This window comes from Abrus precatorius, unplaced genomic scaffold (assembly GCF_003935025.1).
Source record: "Abrus precatorius isolate BTA unplaced genomic scaffold, Abrus_2018 Scaffold8, whole genome shotgun sequence".
Lineage (NCBI taxonomy): Eukaryota > Viridiplantae > Streptophyta > Magnoliopsida > Fabales > Fabaceae > Abrus > Abrus precatorius.
Genome location: NW_020874428.1, coordinates 4600147 through 4620446, shown reverse-complemented (window position 1 = coordinate 4620446; position 20300 = coordinate 4600147). Strand labels below are relative to the sequence as shown.

General features: G+C 28.5%; 1 protein-coding gene across 1 annotated transcript; it reads right to left on the bottom strand.

Moving 5' to 3' along the window:
• Window positions 1–4372: 4372 nt before the first annotated feature.
• LOC113847498 (growth-regulating factor 1-like) lies at window positions 4373–9218 on the bottom strand. The gene is made up of 4 exons (XM_027476650.1): window positions 8453–9218; window positions 7450–7662; window positions 6324–6660; window positions 4373–5447 (listed from the first exon to the last, which is right to left on the bottom strand). Exons 1-4 carry the CDS (start codon window positions 8838–8840, stop codon window positions 4649–4651), a joined length of 1737 nt encoding a protein of 578 aa, XP_027332451.1. The 5' UTR covers window positions 8841–9218; the 3' UTR covers window positions 4373–4648.
• Window positions 9219–20300: the final 11082 nt, after the last annotated feature.

The following is a 20300-nucleotide window of genomic DNA, read 5'->3' as shown; positions in this document are numbered from 1 at the left end:
TTTTTATTTTTTGATACACTTCAACCCAAAACATATTTGACATTTTCGTATCATTTCACATGTGAATTAATTGTTGGTAGAAAATTATTGTAATTTGATTCATAATTTTAAATTTGAGTCATAATAAACATAACTAAAATAAGATTTTACTATATTTTATTTGCCTTTTCTTTGGTCATCAACAACATAAAAGATCTTAAAATTTTATATTGCATTTGTTATCAAACTATTTTTTAAATATAAAGGTCACAATATTGTGAATCAATAATATTATTTTTTTCCAAAGCACACCTCAATTGAATCAATAACAAATTGTTTAATTTTTTCATCTTATTTTTCACCTGCATCCCAATATTTATTCTTAGAACTTTGACAGTTTTCATAGAAGCCGATGATATCTTAAATCATATGTGCAAATTTGTTGAATTTTCTAATTGGGACAGTGGATTCTTGATATTATTTTATACATGTTGTTAATTGAAAATATAATTATACATAATTGTTGAATTATACATATTATTTTATACAAATTATTATTTTTCTCTTAAATTGCTGAATAAAACATAATTGATTTTTTCTAAGTTACTCAATGACATGGTCATCTTCTTCCTAAACATGGTGGCCATTTTGTGTGTACAAAAAGCCAAACCACTCATAGCGTACTAAAAATGTAAAATCAAGTACCTTTCTTTTTTGGGGTTTCTTTTCGAACAATGGTCTACTGATGATTATGAAATATGATTGTTGCAGAGAAAAATGACAAACAGTTAACTTTTGGTACACAACTATTCCGACATTTTCCAAATTGGTTCCCTCGGAATGAACATGGTTTCAATCCATGGAACAATTGGAGCAAAGGAGAATGGAGTGCCCTGTGCTAGTTGGGAAGATGACCGCATCTTCTTCTTCTTCTTTTGTTCATGTGAATAATTAAGATATAGGAGTACTATATTTCAAAAATATATAGGCAAGTCACGGGATTAATTTTGTTGATTTCAATTTAATAACGCATGTAGGAAAGGAATTATTAAGAAACATGTATTAATTTAAGTGTTTAACGAGGAGAAATAATAATTTGGATATGAATTTTTTATATTTTAAGTGAGAAGTCTAATTTCGTTTAAATAAATTTTATAATAAAAAAAGTAATTTTTGCTTAAGTTAAAAACATTTTAAAAAAGTTATTATTTTAAGTAAAAAAATTTCTTAAATCAAAATTGAATTTTTTTTTAAAACTTTATTTTTCTTTTTCTTTAAATTATAGAAATTTTGAGAAATATTTATGTAAGATTATGTATTCACACTTTATGATTATATGATAAAAACTTCAAAATATATAATACTGTAATTATATTTCAACAAATTTCTCAAAGTCACCGTTTCATGTATTTTTTGTTAACATTCTTAATAATTTAGCTTAATTCTAAATATTTTTACTTCATTAATGCTTAGTACAAGTAATATACTAAATAATATATTTAAAATATTTGTGTGAAATGATATATGTAAAAATCTTTAGTAATAGGTAACTATTGATGAAAAGTAAAAATTATTTAAATTTTTTGTAGTTTAGAAAGAAAAAAATAAAGTGTTAAAAATTTTCATAATTTTAATTTAAATGAAAATTATATTTTTTTTATCAAATTTGCTTAAGCAATTTTTTTTACCTTAAACAAAAATTACTTTTTACCAAATTCATTTAAATGAAATAAAATTGGCTTAAACAAATTTAGACTACAAACTGTTATTTCTGTCAAAACTGCAAATGATACATATTCTTATAATTCATAGTTATTATTTTAAATATTTTAAAATTGAAGTAGAGTAGATGTGTTTTTTTTTTCTTCATATTTTAAAATCTTTTTTTTTAAAAAAAGGCATGTATTGTTCTTTAAGAAAAACATACTAAACAATAGTGAAACTTAAAAGGGAAAAAAACCATGATTAAAAACTATCTTGGGAAAAATATTTTATTTACATAAAGATCGATTATTATCTTTAACTATCTAATAAAAAATTAATATATCATCACAAGGCTCTTTATTTAATTTTTTTTTCATTTTTACTCGTCCATTTTAGTTTATATATCTTTCATTCCGTCTTTCTTTCAATTCATTCTAAGAGAGAATCTCAAATTAAAGATAAAAGAGAATAGGTAAGAAAGAACAGTTTCCTCCATATCTGATCCCTCTTTATGCAAAATTCCATCCAAATACAAACATGATTTTGATGAGAGTGAAGAGAGAGGGATGGATAAAAGGTTTTATGTTCCACTTGTTTGGTCAAGTTGCACTTCTACTTTGGCTCCACTTTGGCCACATGATAAGCCACCCCTCAAAAAAGAAACAAAAATACCCCATATGGACATTAAGTCACCCATACACGTTCTACGATTATGGTGTTTCTTTGGATTTCGGGTGTGGGGATATAATCTTTGAAAGTGACAACAAGTAAATGCATACAAGTCTTCGTGGGAAGAAATTAATTGTGGTGTCCTTTTCAAACTTTTTACTTTAGGTTAATTTATAGAAATTTCAACCCCCTAAAATTTTCAGCAGTGTTATTTTTAATTTTGAATTTGTATTTCTTTGTCCTTTGAACAAAACCTTTTTTATATAAAAAGCAAAAAAGAAAGTGAGGTTCTCTTCATTCATTTTTTACATAAAACAAGTGTAAAGAAAAGTATATAAAAACATGAGTAACGTTTTTATGAAGAGAAATAATGTTTGATACAGAGGTTTTCTTCAGCACAAAACTTATGAACACTATAATATCATTGTCCATCCGTGAGCTAATTTAAAATGTTAATTAGTCTTTTAGGATATTGGTTAATGGTTAAGAAAATAAAAAATTTATGGTATTAAAATATAAAAATAATTCAATATTTTGTTTAAAAAGTGGTTAAGCTTTTATTTTAATATTATTATTAGTATCTTTAAGGCACTCGTTACCAATATCTTTAATTTTATTGGTAAGAGAAATACTTAGTAATGCGCTCTTATTTAATAAATTTTATTGTATTTTTTAAATTTTTAAAAAATTATTAATAAAAATAAAGAGTATGTTAAAACAATATACTAAAAAATGTTTCCTTCATGTTAAAATAATTATCACTTTAGAGCATTACTAAAATAGAAGATAATAATAATAATAATAATCATAACCACGGCCACAGTATTATTATTATTATTATTATTATAAAGTCTAGAAAAAAAGTTAATTATGAGATTATATTAATCGTCACTTGAAACCATATTATTAACAATTCACTCCTTAAAAAAATTAAATTAATCTTAAAGTTATGAAGACAATAGTTAATGAACATTGATGTAAAAGTGTAAAAGGAGAAGGACAAAACTGAAATGAAAAGAAAAGGCAATAAATATATTCTTGATAATTGGAGTATATTTATGGGGTGAAAGAGTGAGTCATGCCCTCTGTTAATATTTTTAAAAAGCATATAATAAAAAATGTCGTAGATAGTTAAATTCTCTAGACATACTGTGAGAGGGGCAGTATTTATTTTATAATCCATTTAACGAGCATTTGGAAAAACTTAGTTTAAGTTTTGGTCATTTTTATAAATCCATTTAATTTATTTTAATAAATTTTACAAAAAAATATATCAAAATAAATTTTTTAACATAAAAAATTATTTAAATTTATAAATAAACTCCTATGTAATAAGGGTTTATTAAACAAAGTACTTAACCATTCTTTTAAACTCAAATGCACTCTTAAATTTGCAACATCAAAAGCTGTATAAACAAATTGTTTAAGTTCTACAAAGTGATGATATTTAAAAAAACACCAGAAGGCATCGGTTATAAATTCTACATGGGGATGATATTTCAAAAATTGTTTATAAATTTTACAAAGTGATGACAATTCACGAAACACCATTGTCTATAACCAAAAGGCATGGATGATATTTCAAATAACCCAGGTAACATTTAAAAAAATACAAAAGAGGAAAATAGAAGTAAAGTTTAAAATAAACAATAATAAAATTTTAAACCAGAGCAGTACAACCCCGTGAAACCAAAAGATTGAAATGACCATAAAGTGAAAAGGACATCACATAGAGCTCGTGGTCCACAAATGGCAATTCATTCCTAAACAAAAATTTGGGTAACAAGAACAAAGGCTAGTTCAAACTTCAAAACAAGGAATCAGAAATCTCTATTCCATTTAAAAGGACGACAAAACTTGAGTTGCTATTGCATTAACTTTTTCTACGTGCGTGCCGTGATATCCACGAATTACTAATATTTACTATCCTCATGCAAAATCAGGGTCTTCCAAATGACCCCAAAACCTTAGGAAAAAAAAAAAAAACAAAGTCCACACACTCCAACTAACATCATTTACTCACTGTTCAATACAAACTTGCCAAAACGCTGGCTCAAGAGACATGAAAATGAATGCAAGACAAATCAAAGTCAAAGCAAACCAAAAACCTACCTACACATCCAAATAATGAAGGCAAAGGGTAATTAATAAAACACATTTTTCGAAATTCTGATATTACCATATAATATAATACTATATAATATAAACTAATGATTAAAGTCGTAAGAACAAAGTTCTTTTCTTCGATCTTTCCATTGCTTCATAGTTTAAGGGCTTGTTTTTCTTCTATGAAGATTTACAAGGCCGGTAAGAGGTCATTGCACAAGGTAGCACCTTCTTTGTTGTTCTCAGCCCTTGGACTGCTTCCAGCGCTGCTATTAGAAAGTGATCCAAAAGCGGTCTTTTGCAACACCCCAGTTGGAGATGAACCTAGTGGAGGACTACTGTCCCACCCGTCAGTCATGAGGTTGAGAGCGGAAGTGTTTTTCCCACAATGATCACTTGCATTGCTGTTATTGCTACTACTAAGATTCAAAACCTCTCCAAGAGGACCACCCATAGAAGAACTCTCCCAAGTGATTGGAATCCAATTAGCTTGCCTAGTGGTTGATTCATTGAGACCACTTCCAACTCCTAAACCCATTTGAATAGGGTCTAATTCCCTTGACAGCCTTAGTGGTGACAAAGTGAGTTTTTCATTGGAGGGTGAGGAAGTAGTGAATGACATGAAGTCTGAGGAAGATATTGGTATGGAAATTGATAGCTGAGTCCTATCTGATTGCATGTCCGATTCATCAATGAAATGCCTAAGGGAATGTTGGGACTCAGAATCCTTTTGTGAAGAACCAAAGCTTCTGTTACTGAGCAATGTGGTGGTGCTATTTTTCTGTGAAGGGTTAAGCAAGGAATCAGAAGTGACAAGCCCAAACTCATTGTTGTTCTTTGAGGATTCATCATACGGGAGTTTCTGTTTATGAATCATGAAAGGGTTCTCCTTCGGTTTCAGCTCAAGAGTTGGAGGTAGCATTGGAAGTGCAGGACCATCCTGCACCCTCTCACTTGTGTTATTGTTCTCTTTGTTACTCATAAACATCCTGCATGCAAGGAAAAGAAGAAAAAAAACACACCGTTTATACAGAACCAAAAGCACTCTTTCCACATAGATAAAGTTGCAAAATTTGAACCATCTTTTTTTCACCCCAACACGAATCTCAATCACTATTACAACATTGAGCAGTCACTGTCTGCCCAAAAGGATGAAATACTAGATTCTTTGATTCTGTTCTGTCCAAACTCCTAAAGTCCTAACCAAGCGAAAAGATAAAACACAGATCTGCAACGCTATCTAAACCAATCATGACATGGAAACTCCTATTTTAGTTCCCCGAGTTCCAATTTCTTAAAAACAAAAGCCTTCCCTTTACCCCTTAACTTTATAAAAATTTATGCAAAATTAATAGCTCAAGTACTAAAATAATGCCAACCTTACAAAATTTGGGACTAAATTAAAAATTATACAAAATTAACAATTACAGTAACTTATTCTTACAATATCAAGACTATAAACAAATTTTCAATACTTTTGTAATACTTTTTCTTTTAACAGTTAATACGCTTAATTTATTTTATCTCAAAAAACTACAAAATAGGAAAAAATAATGATAGATACTTATGAAGCGCTGAAAAATTCATTATAAGACTTAAAAAGCAAGTTTAGTTTACGGAATTGTCTATCAAAAATACTTTTACTATTATTATATTTATATAGAGAGAAATAAAAAACCATCCTAAAAAAACCATTTAAATAAAAAACCATTTAAATAAAAAACCATTTAAAAAACTATTCTTACTAAGCAAGTTTAGTTTATTTATATATTATAAATAAAAAAACCATTTAAATAAAAGTGAGAATGACAAGTAGGAACAGTAATGGACACATCCTAAGTCAAATTTAGAAATAGTTTGCTGACCTATTGATGGAGTTGGGGGGAGAGGAATGAGGTGGAAGATGCATATTATTACTGGGTTCTTGGTGAGGCACCACAACGGAGGAGGAAGCATTGAGCTTAGAAGAAGTATTAGGAGTAGAAGTGGTGGTGGTGGTGGGGTTGGTAAGGGCATGGCCTGATTGGCCTTCCACAGGCTTTCTTGAACGATGGCGTCCTCTATTGATGTGTCGTTCACAATACTTTTGATCCACAACAGCATCTCTTGAGCATCGCCATTTCTTACCATCTGTTCTCCTACACCTTCCTGGCTCAGGATCAGTGTTGTTCGAGTATCCCAGATGAAAACCTCCCCATGCCACTGCACATCACATCACAACACAATACACCAACACAAACACACAATGTCCATTCATACATTAGAAAAACTAAATTCAAGTGAATTCCTCGTCACAGTTAAAATTTTAGCTTGATATTACTCAAGTGAATTTTTTTATTAATAAATAACAAAAAGTATTTTAAAAAACTAAATCTGGATCTTATTTTATTATGTTTATCAATAAATTAACAACACAAGTCAATTCAGTCTCTCGAATTTTAAAAATATATATTCCATTTAATGCACGCTAGAAATCGTTTATTTCACAAGAAATAATTTCTTTTTTTTTAAGATAAATACTAATATTAATTTTAATTAACTAAATAAAAAATTAAAGAAAGATATATTATACCTTTATGATATTTTTTTTAACTAAAATCTTATTATTTTAATGTTTGAAATTAATTTTAAACACTGACATTAATAATGAAATTAAAAAAATTAAAAAATGTGATTATTTTTTAAAATTAAATATACTAAACACATATTTTGTCTTTACATTGATTAAATATATATAATTTTAAAACTAAAATAAAATAATATATACTAACGGTAGAAACCAAAAAGAAATAGAAATTTGAGTATTATTGTTTTCCATTTTAAAAACAGTTTTTTGTTTTTAAAAATAAAATATTAAACTGTTTTAAAATGGAAACAACCTCTAATATAGTGATTTGTAACTGTTGAAAGGTCAAAGTTAAAGAAAACACAATACTAGTATAATTAGGGACCCCAGGGTCTTTTTTGGGGGCAAGAGGAACAGTTACATACATGCATTGGGTCTGAGAAGCCCGTTTGAGAAGTTGCAGAAGGCAGCAGAATCAAGTGCTTTTCTAATGGGAATGAGAAGATGAGAAGGTACAGGCACGTTTGCTGTGATGTACTTGTAGATCAAGGCCTGGTGTTCAAGCTCCATCCACTGAGATGGAGTGAATGGCCCTTTAGCACCACTGAAAGCCCCATGCATGCTTCCAGAACCGTAACCTATATACATATATGCCCCACAAAGATAAGGTCAAAAAAATATTAAACTGTTGATAAATGAAAACATGGAACACACAGGTTTAAAGCCGTTTCATAACAAAATTGATAATTTTAAAACAAAAAATAAAAAATAAAAGTTGCTTCAGAGCTTTTAAGGAAACAGCTAAAAGAGGGGTGGCAGAAAACATGGGTGAATGTTCAATCAATGGTGTGGAACGTTTACTAGAGTATTTGATTTCAAGAAACAATGGTCAAGTCAACTTTTTTTCGTGTGAGGAAGATATGGAAAGTGAAAGAGAGATTTTAGAGAAAGAGAGAACTGAACCAATCAAAATTTGGAACCTTTTTTTCCTTGCTCCTATATATTATATTGTAGCTCTAAGCTAAGCTGGCTCTTCATACACATTTTTCTCCTTTGGTACCCTTTTAAATTATTGTGCAAAAATTCACCGAAATCCCTGTTCCTAAAACGGGAAGAAGAGGAAAATTTTAGGAGGAATTTTTTGTTTTTACTTTCTCTTGACATGACTTACAAACAAAACCACTCATGTTTATTTCCATGAAAAGACCCTCCACCAGTACTGTAGAATCAGACCGTAACAACCCATTATATTTAGCCCCCCACAACGGATACCATATTCCAAGCCCCCATAAACAAAACAAAATCCAAATCCTATTAAAAAGTATTGCTCAATTAATAATCATTCCCCCAAGCTACAACGATAAAATAAATAAAAATAAAAACTTGAAAATGCTATTACCATATGATATTAATATATAATATATATACCTGTATTTCTGCTGTAACTAGACAACGGATGGTAAGAATAAGGTAATGTGGCATTTGGGGGGGCCTTGTCTCCCAAAAAAGAGTCTGGTTTTGGAGAAGAGAAGCTAAGCATATGTTGTTGGTGATGTCCATCCGAAAAGAGAGTGGCATTAGATCTCAGTAAAGAGTTCCTCTGGTGAAACAACATTGCTTTGGAGGGAGATATTTCATCAGTTTTGAGCAACTTTGAACTCCTCCACTCATCTTCAGTAGTGCTAGATCTCTCTTGCTTGAGCAACCCAGATCCGTACCACTTGTTGTGCTTTGTCTCAGGATCTGAAGCAAGAGAACCAAACCCACAAGTGTCTGAACCCACCAACCCATCCAAACCCACCACCCCAAGATCCATCAACAAAAAATAAAAGAAAAACTTTTAAAAAAATAAAACAAAATCACACCCCAAGAACTAGACAATAATATTAGGCATCAACAAGCAAGGGAAATGATGGGGCATCTCTTCTTGAGACAAAGACAACAACAATAGTACACAGTTTGGAAAAGGAAGGCACATCTCAGGGGTTGAGAGAGAGCAGAGAAAGCAAAGAGGGTGAAGTAGAAGTAGAAGTAGAAGCAGAAATAGAAATAGAAATGGAAGATATGCTTTGACACCTTAAAGCTAAGCTGAAACTAGAAACCGGAATGGTTTTGTTTTTTTGGGAGTTGATGTCTTGGCAAAGATAAAATAATTGGAGATAGAGAAAAAGAAAGAAACTGGTGTATGTGTGTGGGGAGGGAAGATTCTGACTCGACATGGTTTATATATATATATATATATCTCGGACATACTAATAGAAAAATGTGTATTTTTTTAATTTTAGTACTATACACCAAATTTCATGACAAAAGAATTTAGTATATTATTGATATTATTTATTATTATTATTATAGTATGGTATGCTAGCTTTGTTTTGAGTCACGGTCTACTCTAGTCTGTTCTGGGAAGGGGCATTTGTGGAAACCTACACGGCAAACCATGCAATTGTAGCTGGACTGAGAAGGATGTGAATGTCTTTTTATGCAAGTGCAACTCATCGACGGGTTCGACAACCTTTGTTCTTTTTCAATTTATTATATCTGAATTTTTTATTACAGGAGTTACTTTAAGTCATAAGTGCATGTTTTAAAATATATATATCTAGAGAGAGAGAGAGAGAAATAGTTATTTTTTAAATTTATTTAAAAATTAAAAAATGAGTAATTATTGCCTCGAAGTAAACTGAAAGCATTAAAAGATTATTATTTAATTCTTAATATAATTAAGAATTAAATAATAATCTTTTAAAACTTAGGATTTTTATTTTTCTTATGTCAACTTTCCATTTTAAACTATAATCATAATCATTGTCTAATTTCTCTAAGACATTAGAAATTAATATTTTTTTAATAAATTAAACTAAATACACTATCGATAAATAGATATTAATTAATACTAGATAAGAACAACTAAAGAAATTTGACTGAGTTGGTAATTGTTTTACTCTTGATATACATTAAAATACAATTGGATAGGAACAATAGTGTGAGGAGAGAGAAATAAGTGATTTTTTATTATTATTAGTGGCAATATTAGTTTGCCTTGCAAAGTCCGCTAGCGGTTTCAAAGAGAGACTTATCTCACTCTTCTTTAAGTTAAAAGGCCAAAGCAATGGTGGGTTGCATGAACAAAGATGCATAGCCACGTGACACAGTCGTCACTCTAAAAATTCTACCTCATCTCATCTCTGTCTTATTCTCATTTCATTACTCTTCTCATTCTCTCCCTTTAGCCCATTTCATGTTAGATAGAGATCTCTCGGTCTTTCTAAAATAAAATAATGAGTACAATAAACAACAGATAGAGGCTCCCCATACCTTTATAGGATATTAGGATGCACATAGATTAGATCTATATCTCTCTTGCCTTTCATTTGCCAATGACATAACTTGAGGGCAAAGGTATACACTTGCTTAGCTAGTGTTCCTACCATTACTATAATAAAACATTGTTTGTTCTCCTTTTTAGGAGAGTAAAAAATGCCTTTTTGATCATTATTTCTTCACGCTATTCTAACTCAAAATAAATTTTGGAATTAGGCTTCAAAGCAGCATAAATGGATTTCTATGTAATTAAATGTGGGGTAAGTTCCATGAATATCAATTTATGTATCTTCTTAGTAATTATTTATAAGAATTGTTAAAAGTTTATTTGTTTTAAAATAATTTCCTAACACAAAACAAATAAGAATTAATATGGTTGAAAACAAATAAATCCATTTTCAGGATAAGAAAACGTATACGTGTGATAGAGCTTTCCAAAAAGTTCATTATTATGGCCTTTATATGTAAAACCCATCTCATTCAAGTTCTTGTTGGTGAACATAGTAAATAACCCCTTGCATTAAGCCATGTCGCCCAAAGTGTTAACCCCATTAAAGGGCCACAGTTTGTTTCTGTCATAACGCATTCCCAACCCAACATCATTATTATGAATGAACAAGACGAACTGGTCAAGCCTATCAGCTTTGCTCAATGGTCAAATGAAACGGGTGAGAGAACACTAAACTACATTTGTATATTTAATTTTGTCTGTTGGGGTGGGGTTGGTGGGGTAGGGGTAGAAGTTAGTAAATTATTGATATATCATTAATTGCATAATTTTTTTTATATGACGTTACTAATTAATTACATTATTTAGTCTTATTATATTAACTACTTATAATTAATAACGTTAGCAAATACTTAGATGTGAAATTCACACAAGAATTTCTTGTACTTGTAGACTACTGTAGTAGTGCATGTGTTGCATGATTTGGGATGATTACTCTAATGGAAATCAAAAGCACATGACCATCATCTTAATAATAAGAATAGAGATAAGAATAAAAGAAATAGAGAGCACATGACATCGTAGGCTATCATATTAATTTATATTTACGTAGCACATGATCCTCCCACCGAACATATAGCGTTTTTGTCATTTTGTTTTTCTTATATTCCACATGTAAGATCTTGAATGCTTTCGTTTAATGGCAAACGTTAATTCTCCAACTCATTTATACTCAAATTCACCAGTCTCATTGATCCCTGCCGTAGCATGCTTAAGACACCACCAATTCTCATGATAAATCAAGCTTTTCATGTTATTAATATATTTAATTGATTAAAAAATGTTGATAAATATCATATAAGCAACATTTTTTATGAATAAAAATAATATATTACAGTAATTGTATCTTTATTGCGAGTTTTAATCAGTTTTCTTTTGTTTAAAAATAGTGTCATCCTTTCAAAACATTTTATAAAATAAATAAATAAAGTTAACATCTTAAAGTAGAAATTTAATACTTTTCATCTGATAAATATAACGATTAGATAAAGGCGCTGTTATATGATGATTAATTACTATTTTATTTTTAATTATTTAAAATCAACTATTATTTTTATGCTTTTTATATAATAAGAATATTTAATATTTTCTCTCTCTCTTTATTTTATTATTCAGTGCTTTCAGGTCTTGATTGGTATTTATATATTTAATTTTATCGAGCATCTTCATAATTGAAATGAATCTAATATTTTTTACACTATTGCGACCGAGGTCTGCTGCAAATATATTCTCCCTTGTTTTCTACCCTGTTAACAAATAAAATGTTTTAAAAATATTGATTAAGAACTATTTAATATATTTTATTAAATATTTTGAATTGTTTAAAATAGTTGTTCAATAATATTTATATTTTAAATATAGTAAATATTTTTTTGTTTCATTAACAAGTGATTTTTAAAGACAATTATTAATGTTTAATATATCTTTTAAAGACTACATAACATTCATTATTTTTTAAAAATAGAATAATTTTATTTTTAATAATATATTTCTAAATATTGCATAGAATTTTTTCAAATATTTTTAAAATTTGAATTTATTTACTTTTTCAATATATATTTGAAGGATGAAAAATGTCAATAAGATATTAGAGTTTAATTTTGTTAGTATCAATCTATTAAAAAAATTTCCTTTACATGACTTTTAATTAAAGGAATTATCATAAAAATTTATATTTTTTTAATTGCAATTCAATCTATGAGTAGATAACATAATAGTATAAATAATTTTTAAATTAATCCTTTATTCCAATTAAATTTAGCATATTGACTATGATGCTTTTTACGTTTTTCATTGAAGGACATTTTAAAATGACTCATATAAGTTATTTTTAATTTATTTTAATAATTTTTAAAATAAATTAATTTTTTAATTGCTTTTATGTTCAAATTTAACTATCTAAACCCCTCCTTTACTCACTTCATGTCAATGTTAACAAGTATTGTCAACCACAGTTTATGAATTATAAAGGTATTGTTAGCTTTTTCTTTTCTTTTTTTAGAAGATTCAAAAGATATGTATATATTATTCGTTAAGTAGTATTTCAAAAGTGTTAATAAATAATATTTAATATTAAAAAATTGTACTATTAACGTAGCAAATAATTTTATTTTTATTAGCTATTTTTTATTTTTATAATTAATGCCTTAAGATATCATTAGTATAATGTAGTTCATTACTTTTTCTGATTTTAATTCGTTACTTAAGGTTATAAGGTTATAGTACATAGTTTAAAAAAGTAATTAATCTCTTTATTTATATTTTCATACGTGGTTGATCATTCTCATTTGTGACCTTGACATTTTATATAATATTATTTTTTATAAAAATATGATTAAAAAAATTTTAAGGCTTAAATATAGTTTGGTTATTATGAATATAACATATTCTATAATAAATTTTTATTAAATTTTTGTTAGAATTTAATCACTGAAATGTTAAGATTTAGTTAATATCATCAACTTATGTTAAGTGTTTGATTGATGAAGAACTAGCTTAACATTACCATGTCATTTAACTTTTTAAATATTTTAGATTTAATTATATTTTTAATTCCTATAAATATAACATATTTTATGACAAGTCTTTATAAAGTTTACTGTTAGAATTTAATTCACATCGTCAACTCTTCGTTTGTTAATTATTAAATCGACTCTTTTAACTCTTTTTCTATTAAGTGTTAAATTAACTGATAAAGAGTCAACTTATCACTATCACATGTTATCATATTATTTAATATTTTATTCTTTAAAATTAATATTTATAAATAAGTCGTTGAACATATTTTAAATATTATAAAAAAAGTCTCTAAAACTTAATCATCTTCCCTTCCAGCGTCTTCTTCTCTTTCTCTTTCTGTTCTTAAGACTCAGAAAGTTCAATGAGCATCTTAGAGACAAGCTAAAGAACCTATATCTTGTTAAGAATTTTAAAGTAGATGCACAGATCTTACTAGTGAAGCATCCAAAATCAATAAAAATAAAGGGAGAAGGAGAGGAAAGTGTCAAAAAGGAAAGAGATTAGAGTTTCATATGAATTTTTTATAAATGTTTAAAATATGACATGAACTTACTTGCAAATATTAATTTTGAGTAATAAAAAAAACTAAATGATATGGCAACACGTGACAATGATGAGTTGTTATGAGTTAAGATCTAATTGAACACTTAACAAAAAAAAGTTGTCGAATTAAATCTTAACAAAAAATTTTATAAAAATTTATCATAAAACATGTTATGTTTGTAGGGATTAAAAACATAATAAAAAATAAAATATTTAAAAAATTAAATAATATAACAATGCTAAAATAAAATTTATAAAGATTTATTATAAAAATATACTATATTTAAAAAAAATAATCAATATAAAAAATTTCTTTCGAAAAGCATATATAAAAAACAAATAGAGAGGATATCACACTACTCCCAGATCCCAAAGACCAAGTGAGTGTGTTTTGCGGTTAATGAACGTGGAAAGATGAAATTAAACCAAGCAAACAAATCCTACAACACCTATACAAATATATAACATATTTGCAAATTTTTCGTACGCATCAAACTTGGAAAGAGTTAAGATTTGGAGAAGAGGTGAAGGGTGTTGAGTTGGGCATGCCCTTTTCATTAATTTCTTCATGCAATTTTCCTCTTCACTTTGTTGATTCCAAATTCCAAATGGTTCCTAAGACAGAAGGAACATATATCTGATTTTCAATAACTGTAGCTAGCAGCAGCATTCTCATAAATCATATAATTTCCCTAACGTGAAGGGACGAGAGCTACCATTCTAATACCTCTGTCACTGACCAATCTTCACATTTGACTAATGATACCCCACAATGGTCCTATGTCCAAAATTTGCAGGGAACACAAATTTATTTCCTTCGATTCTCATACCCCAAATTAAGATCCGCATTCATTGTGATGGACCTATCAAATTGAAAAAATAAAATAAAATCGTACAATCACATAGTGCTTGCCCAAAAATTAATAGTGTCATATGTGGTTCGTGGGTGGAGAAAAGATAAAGTGTGTTAATGTATTTTAATTAGCTATAATTACAGTGGCAAATGGTAGTGCCTGGGAATGTTCCAGGAGCATGCACAGATAAATGTCACTTTTTAGAGAGCATTCTCATTGTTACTTGCAATTTAATTGAACAAAAATGGATGTGGCTCTAAGAACACGTTATATTGAAGTGCTTTGAAGGAGACATTAATATATGTGTGCAGCCATTGTCTCCCGAGGATGGGATTCTCGGCAATGTTGTCATCCCAACCAACTACAAGCATCAATAGGGTCAGGCTCTTTACTAATTTGGTGCAACCAATCTTCTTCCAATTATGATATATAATCATATAATTAACTATTAGGTATTCATTTTCATTTTTTGCTGAAAAATTTAATGATGGATTTTTTAAAGTTAAAGCTGAAAAGTTCTAAAATGTAACTAAAATGTTTGTTTAAATTAATATTAGTTGCATATTTTAAATGATTTTGTTAACTTTAGTTTTAGAATTTAATTTAAGTATTTAAAGGTAATATTTTTTGAAACCGTATTTTATCTAAGAATAGGTAGATGATTAGAAGAATTAATTCTTGTTTAAAATAAAATAAATCCTAACTAACGTCTTTAAAATGCTAGTTGAGAATTAAAAATAAAAAATTATCTACCAACAATATTATTAGTATATGGTTTTGAATTTTAAATACATCTTAACATAATTTTTAGTTTTTTTTATTATAATTTTTTGAGCTAGTACCTGAACCAATCAAGCTTTTAGTTATTTGCACTTGCATCAAAATGTTGATATTCTTTGGGGAGGGTTTTAGCATTACTGCTACATTAACATAGGCGAGGAGTCTAAATAGTCGTTGCAGCTGATGTAATGCAGTTGTTGTCTCAATAAATATACCAGATATCAATTTACTTGTTTGACAATTTGTAACAAAGAAAAAGGAAATAAATGAAACTTGTATTTTGAAAATAAGAATAACATCTATCACGAGAAAATGGGGGAAAGAATAAACACCATATTAAAAAGATAAATTGGCTAAAATTGAAATCTTATTAATCAAGGAAGCTTAATATGAGAAAACAGTTAATGTTTATTACGTATCTTTAAGCATGCATTAATAAAATATATAATTTTATTTCGGTAGCCTTTAAAAGAAATAAACGTTGGAGTATTTATTGAGAGTTACCTTTATCCACATAAAATAATAATAGTAAATATTATCTTGAAAGATAAAAGTGTCGTATTTCAACCGACAGAGAAAAGTGAGAGTGATGCATACATTTCAAAACTCAAAACTGAATACAAAGCAATGAAGACAGTTAAGCAGTGGGTCATCCAGCTTGTACCTTAGAAGTAGGGCTTGTGCTTATAATCGATAACGTATGTGTTATTATTCTACTTTCAATATGGTGATCAGATACTGAGATCATACAAACTTCAACAACATCTACAAGGAAAATGAATAGTAAAGTTTCATTTCTATTTTTAATGATATGAATTTATATTTCTTTAAAATTATGACTTTTGTTTGTGTATAAAATGAATTATCAAGGAAGACACATCTAACTAGCTTCACTAAATATTACAATTCGAAAATTTTAGTCTTTACATGCTAGTTAAAAATTCTTAGTTTATAAACTAGTTTTTATAAATTATTACGGGCCAAAGCACTTAATAAAGTAAGAAAATATTCTTTTCAAAAATATTTTAATTATTAATTTAAATAAAATAGTCTATTAAACTTGAAATGCTTTTAAATATATTATATAATTTATTAAAATGTTGTTTAATTTATATTAAAAAATTGATAATAGTCTTTAGTAAATAAACGCAAAACCATATCCTACACATTTAGCTTAACTTGTTAACCCACAATCTTGCTATTCCCACCGTTAGGAACAGCTATAGTTTGTTGTTTGTTCTGCCGCATTCTGATTGGGAATTTGAATCGCTCTGCCATGAACACTCGTTGAATAATTGAGAAACAAAAGAAGAAAGGGTGGAACTTGATAAAATGAAAAGATGCTTCTATCACCTGAGACCCAGTGGGAATTTAGCCCATCCATCAGCACACAAGTTGGAGAATGTAAGTGAAATGAGGGAAAATTCTTTCATTAAATGACACTGCAAAGTTCAAGTTTGAACCAAATGCAAAGAGCCATAAGTGAGTATAGGAAATAGGGTAAGCTTCTGACAGCACGCAAGGAATCTGCTTCAACAATTAGTGGGGATCTTACTTTGGAGAAAACTCGTACTACCCACAATTCATCATCAAGAATCTGTTTTCCATCCTCAATAAGCTTTGCATACCCTTTTCATGGAGCTGCCATCAGTGAAACTTGTCTGGTTTTTTTTTCTTTTTTTTGTTAAAAGCATACACATCTTTCAGAGAAGGTAATTCTCTTTGATTAAGGAACATTGAAGTCATGGTAAGGTTGATTCTCTTAACAATTTTCGTTCATGTACAAAAAAATTGCTTAAAAGAAATTCACTAAAGTGGGTGATGTTTTTGACACTTTAAAATAATTAAATTATATTTATATGTATTGGCTGTAAATAATATGGGGTATGGGGTCATGTTGAAATGTAAGGCAAGTTGGGTAGGGGAGGGATAGAGAATGGGGTGGAGGTACAATGACATTGACGTGTCAAGAACTCAGTGTGGTAGTGATAGCGCCACATGGGGCCGGGATAAGGGGAAATTTCTATGTACCTTTTTTTTATTATTTTGCTTCAAAAAAACAAACTTTTATGTATTCTTGGTAACATAAATCTAATAAAATTATAAAATGACAGTAGAATCTAAATTAAATCTGAATTATTGAGCAATTGAATTTTGAAGGTTGATGATTGGTGGATGTTAGAATAGAAAGAATTAATAGAAAAGATTAAAAAAAAAAGTGAAATATAGAGAAGGTAGAGCGTGCAAAAAATGGGAAAAGCGGTGGTTAGAGAGGGGTAGGGACGAGGGAAGAGAGTGTTGGGCTTAAAGAGAACGAAGAGGTTCGCCTCCCCTTCGCCGACAGGTTTGGGCTGGGGCCCACTTATCATTTATGCTTGTCCTATTTGCGTCACCATTTCGTACATCTAACGGCCCTTTATTGCCTGTGGGCCCCCACTTGATATTTTCCTTTCTCTGCCTCGGTCTCCGAGACACACTACACCTCCTCTTTCACATTATTCAGATCATTTCTTACCATTACTTAATTAGTGTATTTTTCACTTTTTATTTTTTCTTATAAGAATATGAAAATAAGTTTATATTATTATAGTACATAAATGGACATTTTAATATAAACATAAAAATTTGAAACCAACTCCTATTTTGATATTATATTTATATATATATAAATAATGATGAAGTGATAACACCAAGAAGGATGACTAACTGAGAGTATGATAAAAGTTTGTGTAAACAGTCAATAATGAAGATTTAAGTTTATAATGTAGGAATCTATAGATAAATAACTGAGTCAAATGTCGTATTTTATATCTATATTATCATTAATTTTAATATTGAAATAATACTAAAAATACATATATTTTATAACTAAAATATACCTAATGAGTCTAAATTTAGATACCACGTACTGAACTTGTCTTGGACCAACTTAAATTCGCTCAATAAATATAAAATTTGAATTAAATTTAAACTTATTTTAGTTCAGTTCCTCAAGTTTCAAAGTAGATTAAGTTCGTAAAGCTCATAACATTTATCCAAAAAATTAAATGTTATGGTTGAAGATAGCATTGCCAAGAAGGTCTACTCTTAAGATTTGTGGTTTCATGCACTTAAAGTTTGGCATCTGAACATGTACATTTAAGAATATTATAAATTAAAGCTATCCTTCATTCTTCAGATTTTAAAAAATGGAATAAAAAGGATTTTCCCCCCTCCCTTTCTGACAGAGTCTGTCTTAATAGTTGTTGCATGATAATGATATTTGCCTCAATAATTGTTCTCTTTCCCACTGTTAATTTTATGCCTTCAATTCTTATTTCGTTCATTCAATAATTTGAAGAAAATAAAAAAGACTATTTCTTTAAATTCAAAACGAATGATTCAATAATGTTCATGTTGATTGACTCAATTATACATTGCAACATCTACTTCACAAACCTGACATAAGATGAGTTTGATTATATATATATTAAACTGGCTAACAAGCCTGTGACCAATAATAACACTGTATAACAATTCTAGAACACTCTATGTCATGAGCCATTTTAGCTAAAGCAATTAATACATTAATTGACTTCTTTAAAAAAATAGATAAACTAATTGATTTATATTCCTTTGACAAATAGGATTGAATTAAAAAAAAAAAAACACCACTTTGAACTATCACAACCAAAATAAATAAAATGAATAGTCTCGTTAAAGTCTACTTTAATTCAAACATTTTAAAGATTTTTGAATTGAATCCACAAATGACTAATAAAAATAACCCAACATTAAGCTATAAGGGGATTTTAGAGATCCAATTTTTACATGAAACTAGCCATGAATTCTACCTTATATCTCTTAAGAAGAGCTCCACAAATTGTTGAAGATCTGTGAAGAACTGACTCATCTATATTCAATTTTAAGTGACTTTTAGGAGGTGATTTCGAAGAAATGAGTACATAATCCTGAACAACTCCATTCAAAATATAGCCTGCAGTTAGGAGAAATTTAGAGATATAGTCAATATAAGCAATAATTTGAAATATTAACTCAGTAGTAGTAATTTTAGGACACAATATAATTGAGTTCCTTTCAGACTATAACTTCCAAATTGTAACTCCAAAAATGATATGCTAAGTCTTGCAATGATTCAAATTATCAAGCTACCTATTAAAAGCCAGCTAAGAACTAAGGCCAGAACTATAAAATATACTCTAATTATCTTGAGAAATAAAATGATCACAAATATTAGTAGTAAACCAACAATCCCTTAAAATATGAGAAATTGATTCAGGGGCATAAAAGTATCTAGGACAAACATAGAATTAGTTAGCCTCTCTTACACCTTTCTTTATTTGTAATTAACTTATCATGGGTGACTTTTTCAAATATGTAATTAAAATTTAGGAGAACGTTTCTAGTGCCACACATATTTAAATGATCATTAAAGAAGGAAGAAGGTTATTGGCCTTAAGCAAAAATTCATAAGATTTAATAAAAAACAACTCATTCAAATTCTCATTCTAGCAAAACTATTAGGCAGATTAAAATAAAAAATATATAATGACAAACCTCAATTTTATTTTATTTTTTAAGACATTATGATGTGTCTTTTCATTATTATTATTATTATTATTATTATTATTATTATTATTTATTTTTATTTACCTAAATTATAAATATTCTTCATATACAGCATATCTTCTACAGCAGATAGTCACACTTAAGTTATAAGTATTTAAAAAAATGATAAGGATATCTC

Coding starts and splice junctions, on each gene's coding strand:
- LOC113847498 (XM_027476650.1), bottom strand. CDS start 8,840: ATGGATCTTGGGGTGGTGGGTTTGGATGGGTTGGTGGGTTCAGACACT. Junction 7,663..8,452: donor TAGTTACAGCAGAAATACAG/GTATATATATTA, acceptor ATATGTATATAG/GTTACGGTTCTGGAAGCATG. Junction 5,448..6,323: donor CCCCCCAACTCCATCAATAG/GTCAGCAAACTA, acceptor CCTTGCATGCAG/GATGTTTATGAGTAACAAAG.